We start from the raw sequence: 22,172 nt of genomic DNA, 5'->3' as shown, positions 1-22,172 counted from the left end.
CCATTTGAAAGCCTCCTAACAAGGGCAGTAGATACAATTGAAATTTAAGTAAATTTGAATTCTTTCTATGAAAGTCAATAAAATACATTAATACATCAGATTTTTTAAAGCAAATTAAAAATTACTCTTCTATCTCTACTTGTCTATTTCTACTTCGTTTTTGTTATAAATCAAATTCTGTTGAGAAATGTTTAAATGTTAATATACTTTTTAAGCTAATCCTTTGAATCAAGAGAGTTAGAGAGGACCCCTGTCTGAAGGACAGGTTTGAATCACAGTTGTAGCAAACACTCTTCAGTTTAAGGTGATCATTTCATCTTAAAGTTATACACATTGATGGCAGTGCCTTCATAGGGAAGAAGCTAACAAAAGCTCAATTTTCCTCTTTTTTCCTTCCAGGGCAGTCCCCATGAGAGCAACTGTTCTCTTATTAATACTGTTAAATGTTAGCAATAAACCTCTCTGGAATTATACTGAATAAGAAGGTGACGTAGAAGAAAGTTTGTACCAAATAAATTTGCGTAGATTAGAGCCTGCAGGTGGTCTAAAACACGCCTGTATTGGGAGCCAAATTGTTCTGTACTGGAACCTTTTGAAAGGAGAACAAAGAGCCTTTCATTGCTCCAATTCTAAATGCAGCTTAGTACTTCATTAGAAACCTCTTAGTTCACCGTAGGAATCTTTCAGATTTAATTATAAGGTGGGATAAAAACCTTCTTTTCCTAGGATACCATATTGAAACATTTTATTCTGTTTCCTGGGACATCTCCAAGTTTTACAAACTATAGAAGTTATCTGTGGATATTTATTTTTTTCTGAAACCTAAGTATTAGGCAAAGTCAAGGTAACCATTTTAGCCAATATGAATTCTGATATTAACATTACTAAGAGCCAAAAGCATTGAAGTTAAAAATTAAGAGACCTAGGTTCCCTTTCTGGTTCTACAACCTTGCAATGTCATTTAAATTTCTGAGCCTTAGTTTAATATTTGTAAAGTGAGGCAGCTAACTGATAAGCATTGATTCCCCCTTCATTTCTAAAATTCTGTTACTCTATGTGGCCAATATTTGGTAAATACTAATGTTGCTCCATATTTATCATTTTCTTGGTTGTAAAGAAATACTTTAAAGATAATATTTCCAAAGCTACAGTATCAAATCATTGTGGATGGGATATTTTTAAATTGTAATATAATGTGGTCAGTTAACTTTTGGAAGGCATGAGCAAACAGAACCCAAAAAGTCTCTCATTCCTGCTTTAGTGAACTTGATAAAAACGGGAAGGTATGACAACCCAACCCTACAGAACAGAAAGAAGTGGAATATGTGGTTGTAGCATTTGCTGCTAAAGGCTAGGTTGACAAGTTGAGCCTGTTAAATCTCCTGGCCTGGGTCCTTCAATTCCCAACGCCTGCATCTCTGCGTCTGTATTTTCCATGTGTTTGAGTTCAAAGAGCAGTAAGTCAGGGCCCCTGGGAACAAAGCTTTTCCAGAGGCTAAGCTGACAATACCTTCATTCAGTGGAAAAACTGTCTTATTCTTAGTAAGACAGCAAACTACCTGGCTCTTTGAAATGAAAACAAACAAAAAGAGAAAACTAATACATGTTTATTAAGTGAAAAAAATGAATGAATAACCCATGAATTCCAAGTCTTGGCTTCTAGCTCTGAATCTCAAGATTAGTACAAATTTTCTAATGGAAGTCTTTTTATTTGCATCAGATAAATGAAATATAATTACTTTGACAGTAGCATATTGAAGAAAAACAACTTTAATTTTTCCCCATTCTACAAAAAGTAATTAACAGGCCAGATCTGATCTAAAACTCAATTTGCAAAATTTTACTTCATAAGTTCATAATTGATAAGGACTTCTTTATGTTTGCTTATGTGTGCCTACAACCAGGTGCTTATATGAGAGCAAAATGGATCAGTAGAAGGTTAATCTCCTTACAAGATGGTTGGAATGAGCCAAGTTGTGCATTATCCTGACTGTGATAAAAATAGGCACGAAATGATCAGAATGTCTTTCATTGGTTGTATTTTTGGTAAGAACCTTGAGAATATTAAGATTGTACTTTATCTGTAAAGGTAGACAGAAATCACATACTATGTTCTTAGGAGCAGTGTTTGTGCAATGTCATTGCAAGGGTCATGGATTTTTACTAATTATGCTATTAGTCACTATTTGTTTCATGACAGGATAAATAGGAGAGTAGCTTTAGAGGCATAAATAAAAATGATTTTATAGTCAATTAAGCTAAATAGGTTAGATTGGCCACATGATGCCCTCCAGCCAATTGTCACATGTGATAGGTTGTCACTGTCACTGTTGCTACTGCCCTGGTTCAAAGTCACAGTCATCTCTCACTTGGATAATTTCAATGGTCTCCTAACTGATCGCCCTATGTCTATCCTTGCTCCCTTCTCAACCCCAAGCATATTCTCAATAGAGCAGCTGAAGCAGTCCAGTTAAAATGAAAGTTGAGTCTACTAACTCTTCCATTCAAAACCACTGACCATTTCCCATCTTACTCAGAGTAAAAGCCACAACCCTTACAGTGACCTATAGAGTCCCACCTTCCAAGCTTGTCCAGGCTGACTTATTTGTTGTTGCTGTTCTTCTGTTTTGTTTTGTTTTAGGCTTTTAGCACCTGAAACCATGGTTTTTAGTTTCTGTCTCTAGTGATAAGCAGAACAGTGGGATGAGGAAGGGGCTTTACTGGCCCAACCAGAAACAGAAACTAAGAACCCATGACTGTATTCTCTCCCTTGGACAGTTCGTTCCCGGCTGCCTCTGTCTTGCTGCTCCAGCTATCCCAGTTCTCCTGCTGCTCCCTGAACACCCCACCCAGTGTACATCCCCGGACCTTTGCACAGGTTGCTTTCTCCTCTCTTTGGAATCCACTTTCCACATACAGCCCCAGGGAGCACTCCCTTGCTTCTTGCAGGTCTTTTCTTTTTCTTTTTACAAATCTTTCCCTGCTTTACATCTTTCCTATCCCTGGATATCTTACCTAAAATTTTAACCTATCTCTATAATATTTCATATCTCCCTCCTTTTATTTTTATGCCCATATTTCTCAGTATTTATCACTACAGTAAATAATACTGTATCTAACATACTATAGATATACTCACTTGTTTTGCTTATTGTCTACTGATCCCACTAGAATGTACTTCTATAATGGCAAGGATTTTTTTTTTTTTTTGTCTTTTTTTCCTCACAACTCTGTCTTTAGTACCTGGAAGGATGCCTGGCACAGAGCAGATGCTCAATAAATGTCTGTTGAATGAACAAATCAATACTACCTCCTATCTATTCACATGGAGTTCCCCTAACCAAGCCAATAAAAACCTATGATTGGTCTTTATGGTAACTGAAATTCTTTCACTTTTAAATCGCTAACATAACCTGAAGCAGCTGGGCGCAGTGGCTCACGCCTGTAATCCCAGCACTTTGGGAGGTCGAGGCAGGCAGATCACAAGGTCAGGAGATCGAGACCATCCTGGCTAACATGGTGAAACCCCGTCTCTACTCAAAATACAAAAAAAAAAAAAATAGCCGGGTGTAGTGTTGCGCACCTGTAGTCCCAGCTACTCAGGAGGTTGAGGCAGGAGAATGGCATGAACCTGGGAGGCGGAGTTTGCAGTGAGCTGAGATCGCGCCACTGCACTCCAGCCTGGGTGACAGAGCAAGACTCCGCCTCAAAAAAAACAAAACAAAAAACAAACAAACAAACAAAAACCCCAGATACACTGAAGAATAGGCTTCAACTCCTTATTATTATTTTTTTCTAACTTCATGACGGAGAAGATATCTTTGTATCATATGTGTTATTATTATAGATTCCATAGTCTGGAATTTCTATTATTATGATATTGGGGAAGGGAGCTATCTGTAGTCAAACTCTGCAAATGATGTTTAGACTTGAAGTATTGTGTATTTCATGAGAAGCATAAAATCCATCTAAAGTAAGAAAGCAATCCCAGGGAAAACACATTAGAACTAGGTTTTAGAACTTACTTGGAGATTCATTATTTTCACAGGTTTCCTCTTCATTTGGTGCTGCTGCTTCTTCCTCCTCTTCTTCTGGGTCATCAGTATCTCCTGACTCATCGCTGTCTTCCACCCATTTTCCTGGCATTAGTCCTGCTGAATCATAGGAGTTGCACAGAGGCCCCACAATGTGAGAGATGAAGGATTCCTGAAGGTTGGCCAGCTGAGGAGCAGAACGATCCATGAAGGGGCTTATGGGTAATCCAAGGCTGGCCTCTTCATCACCCTGGAAATAAAATACAAGTGAAGTCAACATTCACCTGGCATCTGAAATTTGTAAATATGTAAAACCCCAGGCATTAATGCACAAACTTCTTTACTTGACAGCTAAAGGATCCTACCTCAAGTGCTAAGGTTCCTATAGAAACACTGTTGCTAATTAGTACTTTTGTGAACTTGAGGTTTTTGCTTTTTATCAAGGAGAAATACAGAAAGTCTAAATTCTAATGTATAAGTAGATGATATTTTAATCACACAAGTCAGCGTCTTTTATATGAGAATATAAATGCACGAAAATGCAATGGTGAGGCTGGGCGTGGTGGCTCACGCCTGTAATCCCAAGCACTTTGGGAGGCCAAAGTGGGCAAATCGAGACCAGCCTGGCCAACATGGTGAAACTCCGTCTCTATTAAAAATACAAAAAATTAGCTGGGTGTAGTGGCAGGTGCCTGTAATCCCAGCTACTTGGGAGGCTGAGGCAGGAGAATAACTTGAACCCAGGAGGCGGAGGTTGCGGTGAGCTGAGATCGTGCCACTGCACTCCAGGGTGACAGAGTGAGACTCCATCTCAAAAAAAAAAAAATGCAATAGTGAGAACAATTTTTTTAAAAATATATAAATGTAGCCTATTTTCCTTTTTTTGCTTTGGCTTCCAGAAAGCTTTAAAGAATTTATTGCTCAATTCAAGGGGTTACCTTATCTCAGATTTTGTTTGAATTTTAATATATCTCCTGTGATTGTGTGGTTTCTGATATTCTTATTTATCTATATGTTTAATAATATTACTGTACAAATGTTTTATTTTGAAGTGCTTCAAATGTTTCTGAGGAAAAAAGGGAGATTTTTAACCAGCAGTTATCTAGCAAAATTAATAAAGGAAATATCCCAAAATATCAGCAACAATTATGCCTAAGAAGTGGTATTATTATACATGAATTTTCCCTTTAATTTACATTTTTCTGCATTTCCATATTTCGAGAATTATGAATTAATCCCATTCTTAGGAAAGGCAATACATGATTTCATGATGTTTTAACTTTCTCCCATTCTGTAGGTTGCCTGTTCACTCTGATGGTAGTTTCTTTTGCTGTGCAGAAGCTCTTTAGTTTGATGAGATCCCATTTGTCAATTTTGGCTTTTGTTGCCATTGCTTTTGGTGTTTTAGACATGAAGTCCTTGCCTATGCCTATGTCCTGAATGGTATTGCCTAGGTTTTCTTCTAGGGTTTTTATGGTTTTAGGAGAAAATTTTTGCAACCTACTCATCTGACAAAGGGCTAATATCCAGAATCTACAATGAACTCAAACAAATTTACAAGAAAAAAACAAACAACCCCATCAAAAAGTGGGCAAAGGATATGAACAGACACTTCTCAAAAGAAGACATTTATGCAGCCAAAAGACACATGAAAAAATGCTCATCATCACTGGCCATCAGTGAAATGCAAATCAAAACCACAACGAGATACCATCTCACACCAGTTACAATGGCGATCATTAAAAAGTCAGGAAACAACAGGTGCTGGAGAGGATGTGGAGAAATAGGAACACTTTTACACTGTTGGTGGGACTGTAAACTAGTTCAACAATTGTGGAAGTCAGTGTGGCTATTCCTCAGGGACCTAGAACTAGTAATACCATTTGACCCAGCCATCCCATTACTGGGTATATACCCAAAGGACTACAAATCATGCTGCTATAAAGACACATGCACGTGTATGTTTATTGAGGCACTATTCACAATAGCAAAGACTTGGAACCAACACAAATGTCCAAGAATGATAGACTGGATTAAGAAAATGTGGCACATATACACCATGGAATACTATGCAGCCATAAAAAAGGATGAGTTCATGTCCTTTGTAGGGACATGGATGAAACTGGAAACCATCATTCTCAGCAAACTATCGCAAGGACAAAAAAGCAAACACCGCATGTTCTCACTCATAGGTGGGAACTGAACAATGAGAACACACGGACACAGGAAGGGGAACATCACACACCGGGGACTGTTGTGGGGTGGGGGGAGGAGGGAGGGATAGCATTAGGAGATATATCTAATGCTAAATGATGAGTTAATGGGCGCAGCACACCAACAGGGCACATGTATATATATGTAACAAACCTGCACGTTGTGCACATGTACCCTAAAACTTAAAGTATAATAAAATAAAAAAACACAAACCTTTCATTCTATATATGAATCCTACCTATAGTAACCATAAAATTTCATTCTAATCTCTGTTTAAATATGTCCAATGACAGTCAATTTATTACCATTAATAAGGTGTCTCAGCCTATTTTTTGGATACCTTTAGCAATACAAATTTCTTTCTGACATTGACCTGAACTCTACCTCCCAATAACTTCTATAGACTGGTATATTCATACCTTTTTTAGGGCAGTAGGGAGGGATCTAACTTTTTTTATGAATCAGATCCTGTGCTAAGTAAGTTACATAATTTATCTTCTTTAATCTCCACAGCAATGTTGATTAACCGACTTCTAAATTAGTATGTCACTCCTTTAAATATCTGAAGACAGTTATATTTCCCCAAGAGTAAATATCTTCATTTTTTTCCACATGCTTTTCTGTCACTTATTCCTGTCCTTTATGCATGCTCCTTCACCTCCACATTCTTTTTAAGAGTGGTTCACAGTGCCAAACAGGAAGGTTCAAGTGCATTCTGATGGGTGTAGGGTAATGTCAGGAGGATCACCCCCGGCTTATGTAATTGTGGTAGCTTTCTGAGTAGTCTGTTAACTCTTAGTTATCATGTCAAATGAAATGTCTATTTCTTTTTAGCTTTTTCACATAATGCTCTTAATTTTTTTACAAAAGTGAAGTTAATCTAATATACAGATACATTCAAACTACCATATACATATACATATAAACTATTCCATGTACATTTAAACTACCTTCTATGATAATAAATAAATTTTTTAGGAAAGTAAGTGAAATTAATGTGAGATGCATATACATTTAAACTACCATATACATACAAGCTACTCCATATACATTTAAACTACCTTCTATGATAATAAATAAATCTATAAAAAAACAGTATTTCAAGGATCTTCCTAATGTCTGACTTCCACTATCTCAATATCTTCTTCCCCCCAAATGCTTGCAAATAACTTTTATCATAGAGTTCTATGATTATATTTTAGTCCAATTTTTACACGTCACTTTTTGTCTCCTGATCAAAATTGACCAGTGCACTTTCTGACAAAAGTATGAATATAAAATAGAGTGATCATACTTTCATAGCTGTTAGAAGCTTTGAGCAATTCATGAGCAACCTGTAAGTACAGATTAAGCTGTATTAAACAGTTGTCAGTTACCTGTTCGTAAAATTCATTGACAATACCATCTGTCCACTGAAGATGGAGTTCTTTACATTTAGCTGGACCATTGATATCAGCCAACTTTATACACATTTGACAAACCAGTAGACGATCATTTTCATTGGTCCAATCTATTCCAACATCATCATTTACCTATTTGAGAGATAAAGTTAATATATGTTTTGCTTTGATAAAAACAAAAGTTGAAGAGAAGAGAAAAACAATAGAACATTTATTGTCTTCATATTATACAGGGATCATAATACCAAATAATTGGGAACCTCTAGCTACTTAAAAATGTTATTGGCTGTGTAAATTAATGGTAAAAATAGTTCACGAAAAAAGTAAAATAACGAATTATGGATAAAATTATAATAATGGGTGACAGGGTGAGTGTAGTCAAAAATAATTTAATTATACATTTTAAAATAACTAAAAGAGTATAACTGGATTGTTTGTAACACAATGGATAAATGTTTGAGGTGACAGATACCCCATTTACTCTGTTGTGATTATTACACATTATATGAATTTATTAATGTAACCCATAAATATATATACCTACCATGTACCTACAAAAATGAAAATTTTAAAAATCATTAATTATTGAATTAGCAACAAATGCTTTTTAAAATTGGCATATATAATCAATTACTTCTCTTTTCTTTTTTTGAGACAGAGTCTTGCCCTCTCTCTCAGGCTGGAGTGTCATGGTCCAGTCTTGGCTCAGTGCAACCTCCACCTCCCGGGTTCAAGCAATCTTCCTGCCTCAGCCCCCCCAAGTAGGTAGGACTACAGGGGTGCGCCACCACACCTGGCCAATTTTTGTATTTTTAGTAGGGATGGTGTTTCGCCATATTAGCCAGACTGGTCTCGAACTCCTGGCCTCAAGTGATCCACCCACCTCGGCCTCCCAAAGTGTTGAGATTACAGGCGTGAGCCATTGTGTTGGCCTTATTATCAATTACTATTAAAATAATATAGTTACAGTTCATATAAAATTGTCATAACTTAATATTTGGGCATTTACTTTTGAAGTATAAAATTCTGCTTCAAGTTTTTGATCTGTACTGCTGCCAGATAATTTATACAAATATACCATAGAGATGAAAACAAATTAAATCAAACAAAAACCACAATGACAGAATGTGTTATTCCTCTGTAGCACAAAGTAGAATCTATAGAGACAGCATCTCAGCTTCTTGGGCATCTAGATTCAGATCAATACCTATATTTCTGCTTCTGGTTAAACATTTTATTGTATTCCATTTTCACATTTCAAATATGGGAGTTCATAGTAACACGTTTTGTTCAACAGTTTGCTTCCATGATATCTTTCAATGTGTCTATAAAATGAAGACTGATGCAGCCGGGCACGGTGCCTCACACCTGTAATCCCAGCACTTTGGGAGGCCGAGGTGGGTGGATAATGAGGTCAGGAGTTTGAGAGCAGCCTGGCCAACATGGTGAAACTCCATCTCTACTAAAAAAAAAAAATACAAAAATTAGCCAGGCGTGGTGGCATGAGCCTGTAATCCCAGCTACTCGGGAGGTTGAGGCAGGAGAATCACTTGAACCCAGGAGGCGGAGGCTGCAGTGAGCCAAGATCGTGCCACTGCACTCCAGTCTGGGCGACAGAGCAAGACTCTGTCTCAAAAAAAAAAAAAAAAAAAAAAAATGTAAACTGGGTACAGCTCTATTTACCTTGCCATTAAATTTGGCTACGAAGTCAAAGTGTTTCTTCAGGTCAGTGGCCAAAATTGCTTCAATGACAAGGAAACGGAAATGCTTAAATTCCACATGGTCAAGGTTAACTAAGAAGTTATACTCTGGCCGGGACATGAAAAGATTCCATGCAGCAGCTGCGTGATGATTCTCCAAAACTGAACGATCATTATATAGCACCGCCTAGGCAAATAAGACAGTTAAGAGTTCAACTTTTTAAGAAAACAATCACAAAAATCATGAGAATATGCAATGCTTTTGAAATTGCTTTTTATTCATACAACAAAGAAATGTAATCACGTGACTCCTGCTTATTAAGAATCACTTATTACTGTACAATGACTCTATTATTTTTCTTGGTTAAATTTCCCCTTTTTGTAAGATAAATTCCTTTCCTTGAAAACTTAGTCCAAACTCTTTTGAGGGGGCACTCGCCTATCTTAATAGATAATTTTTAAAAGATTTTTTCTTTAGATTTCTTTGTAGGGTACAGGAATTTAAACATAAAAATTATATACAAATAGAAAAGAGGAGGGAGAAAGAAAAAAGAAAAAAATTATATTTACATATATATGTAAATATAAATATAATATATAATTATACCAATGCCACAATACCTCAAGAGGTAACTAGGTTACTTTCTCTATCTGGCATAAGCATTACCTCCTCTTAAACACATACAGCTATTAAAGATGAATGGAATACCCAAAATGTCCATGACTTAAAACATTCTCACTCCACTCCACAGGAAATATCACCTTTTATCTAGTATTCGGAGACATAAAATGACATTTACTTGTTTGAAATTCTCTAATAATGCAGAGAGAAGTTTTATTAGAGAATTTTTTTTAAAAAAGGGAAGCTGCCTACAAAATGCCTGAACACTAGTGTGCAAGATAGCCTATGGAGAAATAAAAAGACATAGGACAAAAAGAAAACACTAAGCACAGAATATTAACATAGAGGTATATAAAAATGTAGACGTGTAAAATAATCTGAATGGTAAATTATCCTGGCCAGTGGATTTTTGCCTATATTTAGAAAAAATAATTCTGGTGTATGAAAGACAAGTGGAAAGAAGGTAGATAGTCAAGAAAAAATTATCAGATAATTTTTATTGTATATAGATTCAAGAAAAACTATAGAATAGCCTATAAGATAACCTGTGGAAATGAACAGCAGTGGGATAGAAGAGGCAAAGAAGAAAACAGAAAAGTCAATATTGAATGAAATTGGCCTCTAGATCTTGTAGAAGAACAGAGGATCTCAGAATATTTAGCAACTTGGGTTCAGCTAATTAAATAAATGAGGGGCTAAATTTGATTGTATAAATGGGTATGTCTACATACTTAGTGATGAATTTTTTACTTAGAATTATACACCAAGATGAACTTTAAATTTATTCACTGTTTTTGGAATCTATGTTTAGGCAAAAAAAAAAAAATCCTCCAATGAAATGAATTGATATTAAAATCCTACCAACCTATAGATAATGTCATAAGAATCATAATTGTTATATTGAATATATTTCAAAGGAATGGTATTTATATACAAAGAAACCTTACATTCTTAAAAGTCCAAGAAATGCTTGGTTCTCTAATCTTTTCAGAAAGGGGCTTTTGTATAGGTTGCCTTTTGTTTGTTAAAGAGGTCCATTAACAAGAATTCAAGTAGGTTTTCTTCCTAAGAAGAAAACTGAGAAATGATTCCCATGGATAATAAAGTTGTATACCTGCTATTAGAATCTTGGAAGAATCCATGGCTTCTTTTCAGAATTAGCACGGTCTCTGAGAATTTTAACCTAAGACTATGTATAGTTTGGCTTATATTAACTTGGTGCCTATTATAAATCACACTTAACTTCACTTTCTTGAGAAATCTTTAAATTAGTTCTCCTAACCAAAATCTAAAGATTTACCTGAGGAGCACTAGTTGCAACCAGGAAAGCGTTAGTCCTTCCTGGATGATCATAATCGTGCATGGCTGCAGCCACATACAGCGCCATCAACTCCAAGGCAGGGATATTCCCAGACAGACATCCGTATTTATCATCTGTCACATTATATGTTTTTGAGAATACATATCCCATATGTCCATGTGTAAATCCACTGTCAGAATCTGAGAAGAGAAAATGAGAGTCAAAGAAGTTTTTATAAAAGTACTGACATTATTTGTCTTGACTTCTTTTTGAAAAAAAACAAAAACAAAAACACCCTTGTTCCCATCTTTCATAAGGCAGTGCAGATTCACTTCGTACGTACCTGAATCACTGGTTGAACCATGATCATTAATCACAGTTGAGAGGCCTGGAATAGGCTGTGTAGTAAGATACCAAACAGCATGTAAAACATCAGTGGCATGGATTCTGTTATGATCTGTAACCAGTGAACAGGAACAGTCATCAGTTTATGAACTTTGGGGTCCAAGAACTAAGAGTGCCATCTACTGGACAAACAGTTTAGTCCTAACATTTTACTATTTCCATGAAAGTTGGCCAAACTTTCTAGGACAAATATTATTTGATTACTCTTCCATAACTCCATAGCATCCATCGTAACAAGAAAAAAAACCTTACTTGTAACATTTATTATGCATGCAGGTATCTGAAGTGGAAAAATCTGTGTCAATAGTCGACTACAAACTATGTATATAGGAAACATACTGTGTGAAAAAAGTGTAATGTTTACTCTGGTACTTATTTTCATGCTCCTGCATAAAACTACGCAGAGAATGAGAATAAATGTAATAGCTATGACATACTTCAACTAGATGAGACATAATATTTCATCTCTGATAGATGGTACTCAAAAATAATCTGGGAATAGAACATAATACCATTTTTCTGTATCAATCTTAAAGCACTGCAATAACATATCTTTTACATGTAGATTTCATCCACAAGCAAAATTCAAAGCCACAATCAATTATATTCTCTGATCTAGAAATTCTAATTTCAGAATATAGTTCTAAGAAATACTTAAAAAGAAAAAGAAAAGCCTCTTGTATAATAATGTAGGAAGCTAAGCCATTTAGAAGAGTTAAAACCTACAGGAAAACCAGATTCACTAGTCATAATGCCATCATCAAGGGAAGGGGGTCATACTCCACATGTGCAGTTCAACTTCTTTCAAACCATAACCACGTGCCCAGTGTGCTCTTGGCTCACCTTCCTTTTCTGTGCAATTCTTCCAAGTTTTTTGTCTATCAGACCCCTCATAATACTTCACTGATTAGTATGCTTTATTCTATTGTACTTACATATTGTAAATACCTATACTTTATATATTGTATTTCTGCTAACCAACCATGATACTGTTTCCTTCTCTAGTATAAGAGATTACATTTCTTCATAATACTTAAAATAAGGAGAAGAGAGAAACAGGAGAGAACAAGAATGACAATGAGAATATGAGAGAAACACCTATTCCCTAGTCAGAGAAGAAAGAGGAAACCTATGGTCAATGTGGCAATTGTAGCACCTGGGTAGGTGTTAAATTTCTGGCAGCCATTAGGAATCAGTCTTTAAGTGACAATATGCAGCTAAATCTTAGGTAAACACCCTAGAAATTCAGTGGAGAGGCCTGGATGTGGGTTTGAAAAGATCTCATCAGAAGAGCTTAAAGAAACTCAACTCCGGCCAGGTGCAGTGGCTCATGCCTATAATTCCAGCATTTTGGGAGGCCGAGGTGAGTGGATCATTTGAAGTCAGGAGCTCAAGTTCAACCTGGCCAACATGGTGAAATCCCGTCCATACTAAAATTCAAAAATTAGCCGAGCGTGGTGGCGGGCACCTGTAATCCCAGCTACTCGGGAGGCTGAGGCAGGAGAATCGCTTGAACACGGGAGGTGGAGGTTGCAGTGAGCTGAGACTGTGCCATTGCACCACTCCAGCCTGGGTGAAAGAGTAAAACTGTCTCCAAAAAAAAAAAAAAAAAAAAAAAAGGAAGAAGAGGAAGGGGGAAGGAGGGGGAGGAGGAGGGGGGGAGGAAGGGGAGGAGGGGGGAAGGAGGAGGAGGAGGCTCAAATCCTAGCCTCCTGAGGAGAAAATAGCAAAACTTGTATACCTGTGTTAATCGTAAATATGAATAATAATATTATATGGTACTTGAAGGAACAATTTTATTAAGATTGGCATCTATATCCCTGAGTATAGCCCATCTCCAGTGATATGAGCCCATTACATTTACAAATAATTCACAGGCAAGAGAATTACGATCATATTTTATGTCTGCACTTGGGCTATTTATGAAATTGATCATACTAGAATTTTCTGGATTTGGGACAGGTGTGCTTTTACCTCTGCTATAATATTATCCATGCTAACTTGGGTGAGTTACTTAAAATCCATTTCCTTATCTTAAAAATAAGACAGAGTAAAAAGTCTCATTTCTTTATCTTAAAAATACGGGAATAATATTGCCAAATTCATGGTACAATTGTGACAATTACATTAGGAAATATATTTTAAAGGGCCAGATACATGGTGAATTTGTAATTTGTGTAAACATTATTCATGTAAAATAAATTGCTGCTGTAGAACAAGATAGAACTAGTATAGATCACCAGCTTTCTCCCAGAATCAATGCTGGATTTGTAAGAATAAAATAAAATATCTTCTGCCTCCATCGGTAGAAGATAGTAATGACCTGTTATGGTAGGAAAATGGCAGTCTGGGAGTAGGGTTCCACTTTTGGGAGATATGTTGGAAGCCAGCTTCTTAAATTATCTTCTCCTGTTGCAAGCTGGGAAGATTACTATATGCCAGTAGTTACTATTATTGTTGCAAGTCAGAGAAACCTGTGCATGAGCATAGCAGTACAGAGGTGGATGGGGGGCAGTATCACAGTGTTGGCAGAGCCTGTTTGGGGTAAGGAATTGATAACATCTATTCCAGGTGAACTTGCAGCTTTTGAGCTCTAATCCTTTTGAGCTCTAATCCACCCTGTCCCCCACCCCAAGGCCCAGGCCCAGAAAACTTTATAGGTAATGTTTTATTTTAAAAAAACAAAAAACAAAAAACAAACTTTCAACAAGCAATTAATCCTAAATAAATAATCTAGTGCTGAAAATATAAGAAGAAAAGCTGCCAAACTCATTTTATGAGGCTGGTACAATCTTGATTTAAAAACTAGGTAAAGACAGTATGTATATTTAAAAATGTTCCTTTTGCTTTCGAGTACAGGTTTAAAAGTACTAAATAAAAAAAGATCGGTAACCAAATCCAGCTGCTTATTTAAACATATACATCTAGTTATATGTGTGTATATTTAGGAGAATAACACTGTCATCAATCACTTAGAATGAAGAATAGAAAACCATCTGTCCTGTTAGCAGTCAGTGACATGTTTATTAATCAAATATTCACTTAGCATGTACTCAGTATTATGCCAAGTGCTGGCATCTCCATTGTTCTTGTCATTAATTCTCTGGTAACCCAACCCAGGAGCAAAGACACCCAGGAAAGAAGCTAGCAAGGTCAATATAAGTTACGGACAGGTTTCTATGTAATACATAAAAATGCTCAAAGATTCCTCTTCTTCTTCTGGCCAGGGTAGGCAACTGAGAAGGATAAGAAATGCTATCAGAGCTATCCTTATTTTATCCTTATTCTCATCACACCTCTTCCTTCATCTCTGCATTTTGGACAAACCCCTAGTCTTCTCGATGACGCCTTCACTCATGTGGCAACCCCCTCGCCCTCTTTAATAACATATAGACGCACATGCATACACTAGCACATGGTACACCCTACCTCTTTCCCAGAGTCCGCCCATCTCCCTCTTCCGTCTTGATACACTTGTTTTCTCAACTTTCTCCTTTTCCCTCAAGCACAGAGTTGAAGTGAGCTGGTATGGAGGGTTGGAGTTGTATGTAAATTCACAGATTTTAAGATCCAAATTTATATATTTTGTATTTAAAATTTTGTCTATGCTCCTATGCACCATAGGGTAAGTGGAAGTAATAAAGAATAGAGGTAACACTTTAAATATTTTTTTTCTTTTGGAATATAGTTAATACTCTGGTAGTTCTGCCCCTCTAGCATGTACCATGTCACTTCAATATCTAGCTTTAAAATCAGTGGGCACATCATGTACAGCTGAATTGAACTGAACTAAATATAGGTTGAGCAGGACTATTCTCATTGCTGCCATGAAATAGCTACATGATCACAGGTACTTCTGAGGCATTCTCCCCATTTCTCAAACTTAAATCAGAATGAGAGGTGTTAGGGAGAATATGCTTTAGAGAGGAAACTCTTTGAAAATAAAAACTACCTTCAAAAATAACTGGATCGATGAATGAATATGAATGGAATTTTATTAAGTAAAATGCCCAACTGAAAGGGACTATGAATGACACCAAACATTATTTATCTCCTTATGCAATTGGGTATTCACCATACATTAATTTATCCTAAGTTTGATTGAACAAATACATTTTTATCACATTTATATTATTGAGTTGACCATATTTCTTGTCTTTCTATTGCTACTACCATGAAATTACTTTAATTCTCTGTTTAAATCTAGATTCTTCAATTTTTGTAAGGATTCTAATTACAAATTTAAAAGCTTTCCTACTTACCCTCTTTTCTTGAAAACCGTTAAAGGTACACTTAGAACTATATATAATAAGAAATTTAGTTTCTAATATTTGCACACATTATCATATTAAAGTTAATCCAACCCCATTTTAACTTTGGTTCCTCTTATGCTTCTTTTCAACTAAGGATTTATTTAGATAGGACCATTAGAAATATAGTCCAAAATAAATATTAAAATAAGTAGGTATACAGCAAATTTTTGTATGTGCTGATTATAACTAATGATAAGTGAAGCTTTTAATAAATATTCATATTAATTTACAATCTCAGCACATATGAAATATTATTAGATAAAAGTGATCACAAATGAAGCTAGAGCTTTCCTATGAGAAGATGTAAATAAATTCCCTTTATGGAGAGTATCTGGGACTTCTAATAGAACAAGCAGGTTTATTACAACAAGTTCTTTTCACCTGGAATAAAGAACCCACTATTTCAGGGGTAAAAAAAATCTATTACTTGTAACATATAAAAATGTAATAAGAAAATATAAAAGTGAATAATAAATCTTAGAATCTGAAAACTTATTTTTGTACTTAAACATTTGCCATCTTTCAACTATGATTTAATGATATGCCACCTGTGAAAAAGTTGGTAGTTATGTCTATGGAGTTTAGTATCAATTTGAACTCAGTGGAACTTTGCTATGGCTAATTACATCATTAAAATACATTTGAAAATATAACATGAATTTGGAAATTCAGTCTAGTGATTAGCTGTTCCTTAGTGTTTTTAGTGGCTTCCTTTCTATAAAAGTTTATTTATATAACTCCTTGACCTTCGATAAATCGTGAACACTTAGGTCAATCACTGGCATCCAACCAGGGTGGGCCCTGGGAAAACTGTATTAAGAAAGCAAGGCTTATCTTGAGATCCTTTCCAACTACCCCTTTTTTCATGTTTCTCTTCCAACTTCCATGGATTTGTCAGGCAGATGTTCCCAGGGGCCCTGGTACTGTTGAGCTCCTCTTTCCCCTACTCCAACTGCCTTACTCTGTCTGTATTTTGGTCCCATATTCTTCAGAAAATCTCATTTGTAGATTCAGTTTTTCATTCTCTTTTTCTATGATACACTAACAGCTGTGCATATTCATTCCAATGTAGCAGGTGGATGGGATTTTGAAAACAATAAATATGCTCATAATAAATCCCTAAGTTGATGTGATACCCCTTCCTGGAAATACTTGTGTTTTATTAGTATTAATTATTTTTTAATGTAATTTCAGCTCTTTACAATTACGAAAAAGTTATGGGACTCTGAAGTCTGAGGTGCATAAAAGCAAATATAAAAGCTTTTAAAACTTTTAAAAGCTTAAAAGCTAAAATATGATTTAAATAACATATTTCCAAGACATGTTCCGATCAATATATTATGTTTGATTATTTTTCTTTCTATATATTTATTTCCTTCATGTGTTACATGACTTTTGAACATCTCCACAATTTCCCTGTTTCGACCTATAGACACTGTCTCCCAAACCATATATTTCGTAGCACTATAGGACCATTTTACTTATGTGTTATAATCGATGATTCCTGAAATGCTACATAATGAAAATTTAACATCTCCTCTGTGTTCCGATTTCTTGTTATTATAAATGGGAAACTTATTCCCACAAGACTCAAAGCTTGAATACTTGATTGTGTGTTTTCCTTGGGTCTTTCCATTTACCTGATTTTTTAAGTGTTTCTTATCATTTTTCCATAACCACTTCCAGATGTCTTTTCTATTTTATTCATCAGACCATCATCCTCCTGTCCCTCCAAACGCCAGCCAACTTTATCTTACGTGGAGAAAACATATATAGTGACTTAACTCTTCAGATGCCACAACAAAAGTTGAATTCACCCAATAAAAGGGATGGGTTATTAAATGGGCAATAAATTTAGTATTTATTTATTTCCAAAAAATAGCCATATTAAAGTGGACTTATGTCAGACTTACTGTGTGCTAGGCACTAAAATAACCTCTTTAAAATTATAATCTTATTTGATCCTAACAATCATATGAAGCAGGTATTATAATCCTCATTTTATGGACTAAGAAATGAGGCATGTAGACCTTAAGTAAACCCTAGGGTCTCACACAGCTGAAAAGTAAAGGGGCCAGGATTCTAACACACAGGCGATATTTCCTAATCACCATATGATGTCTCCATATTGAGCGTCTACCATGTGTAATTCTGTGCTACCTGCTAATGATTCACTATCCCATTTACCCACAGCAAATTCGACATATTTTAAAAGTATTATTTCACAAATCACATATACTTACAAGGAATATCCCTATATCCAATCTCCAAAGCATGAAAATAATTCATAAATTCCCTAATTGGAATTTTAAAAGCTTCAAAGAGGCCCATGTCTTCAAAAAGTCTGTAAGATACCTGTAAAAGATAAGACAAAGCCTTATGAAACATCCCTATGTGTATGTCAGACATAAAGAGAACAGTGGTGAAACTAGGTAAATATCAGTAACGGAAAACATTAAATGCCTTTTCAAAATCTGAAGGGTGTCCTTTTAAGTTGGTTAAAATGATAGTCATCAAAAGGCAGGCTGTATATTGAAACTGAGAACTTATTTCCATTGCACATGTCTCCTTAAAAATCTTTTGAAATGAGACTTTTTCCATTTAGTCTCAGCCAAAAGGTGATTTATTGGAATGTTCACATTAATTCATTTCAGCTGTCCTAAAGTCTTACTATGGCAAAAATATATACATATTTTCCATAACGAAAATTTCATGATTTTTGTTCTTATAAACTCAAATAAAAGGAAAAATCCCAAAAAGTTCTACTTAGCAAGTCATATGAAACTACATTTGTTCAAAGTTTAATGTCTGGGAAATTGGGAAAGTAAACAGTGACTAATAAGGATCATATATCAATATATTACTCTGTTTTTGGAACATGATTGGAACAAAAGATACATTATTGAATTTTGCATGGATCTAATTGTTAATTATCCTTAATCTTTTTATTGTCTACTGGTATCCATGACTCTTAGAAAATATTTTGTAGCAATTTTGGTCAAATTGTTTTCTCCCATTCCCAGCTCACAGAACTTCAAGGGAGTGGTTAGTACCTGTAATGAAATTCTGTATGCTGTCATTTGTGCTGTAAAACTGACTGCTATCATAACCACTTTTCTACTAGGTCTGAATCCTCATTTGGAGAACTTGAAGATATAATAAGTCAAGGTGTTTTATGAAGATATGAGAAGCAATTGAATGAATGTAAAAGCCCTGGGCTTCTGATATGGATAAATCCGCTTTGGAATCCTGGGTTGAATATTTACTGTATGACTTTAGAAGAGTAGCATAGCCTCTTTTAAGCCTTAGTTTCTTCTTCTATAAAATACATATTTAAAAAAAAAAACCTGCACTAAAGTTACTATGAAGATTAAGTTTTCGAGAGTCTGTGAGATATACATCAAATATAAAATGAGATGAGATGTGTCTCTCTATACCAGGGAACACACTCCCTAGTAAAAAAATAAAATCAAGAGAGAAAATGCTTCCTGACTCATTGCCACATCCTGTGGCACCGTTACAGGCTTATTTGCAGGAAAGATCACTCCCTCAAAGTTGCAGTTTGCCATGGGTTTCAGAAAGAAAATACACAATCTCCCAGGGGGATCCCTAAAGTATGAGGCTAAGGTGAATTGGACTGAACAGCTACCCTTAAATCTGTCCTGAAGATCAGCTAGTGTAAGAGACATTGCTTAGCACCAAGAAGAAAGGAAGGGAAGAGGAACAGGACTCTCAACTCCTAGCAAAGTGCAAGGGCTGCCATTATATTCCTCAACATGGTGATGGACAGAATAGAGTCTAGCAGAGGCAATAATTGAATATTTTACAGACTTTTTAAGAATTTTGTGTCTCATATTCCATCAATAATGTTAGTGTACCCCTAGACTAGACAGCCATATGTGCTTGTAGAATCAAACACTAGAAGAAAGGCCTGCTATCTTTTCCCTTCAATCTTCACAGATTAGGATTCTCACCCCAAACGAAGTTCCACATTGAGACATGTGTTGAGTGGTCCAAAGAAAGCTCATCTCTGATGCACTGCATAGAAATCAGCATTTCAGTGATTTCTCTTCGATTGTTTTGCAGAGAAGTGTTAGTGGCCCCAGTAGATCTGGGTTGGGTCTTGAATTCTTACCTAAGTCTTATATTCACAAGTTTGATGGTCCTTACTATCTCTGCTGTGATACTTATTCAAATTTATAAGAATACACCTAAAACATGTGAAGATAAGCTGATACATATTATCGCACCATCCTCTTTATTTAATTAAGGGTGTGTATTTCGATAGCTATTCCATAGTACAGCAAATCCATCATTTTGTTTTGTGGTTTAAAACAAACATTTCCAAATTCTTAATTTCTACATGTTTTCTTTCTTCTTCAGCAAAACAAGTAATTATTTATGTGAAAAGCCTTGAGAGTAGTGTAGCCTAAAGAAAACAATACTCAAAGGCTGGTTATGCAGCAACAGTATTATTCTATAACTCTATGTGATGTGTTTTTCATAACACTAGGAGGAAACACATTTTGGCACAATGTATTATCTTTGATAAGGCCTAAGCTCTGTAATATTCAAAAGTTTTTAAAAAGTCATCAAAAATAATTACAGACAATAAATTAGTATCTCTAAATAGGCAGTTTTCTTCTTTTAGAGGCTTGTGTCAGATTTTCTTTTGCTTAATTCTATGAATTCTAGATCGTTTGTCCCTTGTCTATATATCTCTATCCCCACCTACTTTGTCTTTAAAAATATATCATATTTAATTGTAGAATATGACATTTGACTCACTTGAAGTTCCAGTTTCTTTTGTTAACACACAGCAAGGAATCTACAGAATGTTGTGTTCTAAAACTTCCTTTCTCCACATAACACCTATCCACAAGTGTCAAGAATTTACAGAGCTTTAAGCAACAAAGGAACTGTTTTTCCTATATTTAAATTAGTGTGAATGAATGCATTTCTTACCTGACTAAGAATACGGCCACATTTTCTTCCTATATTTTCCACTAAATCAAAAATTGGAAAATTCCAAGTATTTAGCTGCTCCATAATTGAGTCCAGGTTATCCATGACAAGAGGTTCGGGAGCAAGAATTGGTTTGTCCTGTAATGTTTAACATTAAAATACTTAAACAGCATGCAGTTTTTCTACAGGGCAATTTGTGCTTTGCTAAATTCAATAACAACTGTGGCTATCGGAAATAAATGACTTAAAACTCCAAGGTGAATAAGTGATCTTTGCTTAAAAAAGTCAACATGAACGAGACATTGACCCCAAAGTAAGAAGGAAAGGAACAAACGCCATTTCAGATATAAATTTTGCACTATTAGGTGCTTGCCTATCACTGGTCCATATACACTCCAGCAAAAACACGGATGTTTCTTCTATAAGTTAGTGTAACTACTTTGGGACTACTGCAAGGTTCTTAAATAAAGTTTTAAAGACTTCAGAATATTCTGAAATTACATGTAAATTTATATCTCTACATAGACATGTAAATTTTTCTGAGATGAGGGTTCCCTCCTTAAATTAAGCTCTCAAAAGAAATCCATGAGTAGGAGGACCTGATCATTCCTACTATTATTAATTAAGTTTATATTAATGCTTTAAAATGGACATTAATCCTATAGAATAGCAATTGCCATATTTTTTAGGGATTTTAATTTATTTCATGTGACCTACTGTTTCTTGAGAAACATGTACTACGTAAAAGTAAAGGTTTTTTATAATTGGTCCCAAATGAGGATGTTCTTAAGAGTACATTTGCCAAAAAAAAAAAAAAAAAAAAGAAGAAAGAGACTGAGGATAGGGAAACATATACATTATTTTACCTGACGATCTCTCTGACTTAGAAATACAAACAGTAAATACAGTAAAAGAAAAATGATAATAACAGCCATTGATGATCACTTGAGAGTCAACAGTTTTCTACCACTTGCCACCTCCCCAAAATGAAGCTGACTCAAATATATGCTTCCATCCTCCTTAAATGGGTCTTTTTAAATACACAAAGTAAGTAATCATTAAAGGATATTTTAATAGGTGGCTAGTGCCAATATATGCCTGACAATATGACAAGAAAAACAAATATTGGTTCATGTTCTAAGTCAAGGAGGTACTAGAGAAAACCAGCAGATGCCCTAAGACAATGAATATCTTCTTCCCTCCCTTCCTTCATCTTTCT

General features: G+C 35.4%; 1 protein-coding gene across 4 annotated transcripts in view; it reads right to left on the bottom strand.

Moving 5' to 3' along the window:
* PDE3A (phosphodiesterase 3A) overlaps positions 1-22,172 on the bottom strand; it is a 316,338-nt gene that overhangs the window by 30,227 nt on the left and 263,939 nt on the right. For all 4 annotated transcript variants that reach the window (XM_003816547.6, XM_063593031.1, XM_055095464.2 and 1 more), the window contains 7 exons: positions 20,954-21,091; positions 18,232-18,343; positions 11,614-11,727; positions 11,271-11,470; positions 9,332-9,535; positions 7,625-7,780; positions 4,026-4,284 (listed from right to left, as the gene is read on the bottom strand). In XM_003816547.6, coding sequence (XP_003816595.3) covers positions 4,026-4,284; positions 7,625-7,780; positions 9,332-9,535; positions 11,271-11,470; positions 11,614-11,727; positions 18,232-18,343; positions 20,954-21,091 — 1,183 coding nt within the window. The remainder of the gene's footprint in view (positions 1-4,025; positions 4,285-7,624; positions 7,781-9,331; positions 9,536-11,270; positions 11,471-11,613; positions 11,728-18,231; positions 18,344-20,953; positions 21,092-22,172) is intronic.

The sequence above is a fragment of the Pan paniscus genome, chromosome 10 (genome assembly GCF_029289425.2).
Source record: "Pan paniscus chromosome 10, NHGRI_mPanPan1-v2.0_pri, whole genome shotgun sequence".
Classification (NCBI taxonomy): Eukaryota; Metazoa; Chordata; class Mammalia; order Primates; family Hominidae; genus Pan; species Pan paniscus.
The sequence above is the reverse complement of the archived record's forward strand: the minus strand, read 5'-3'. Positions and strand labels throughout refer to the sequence as shown.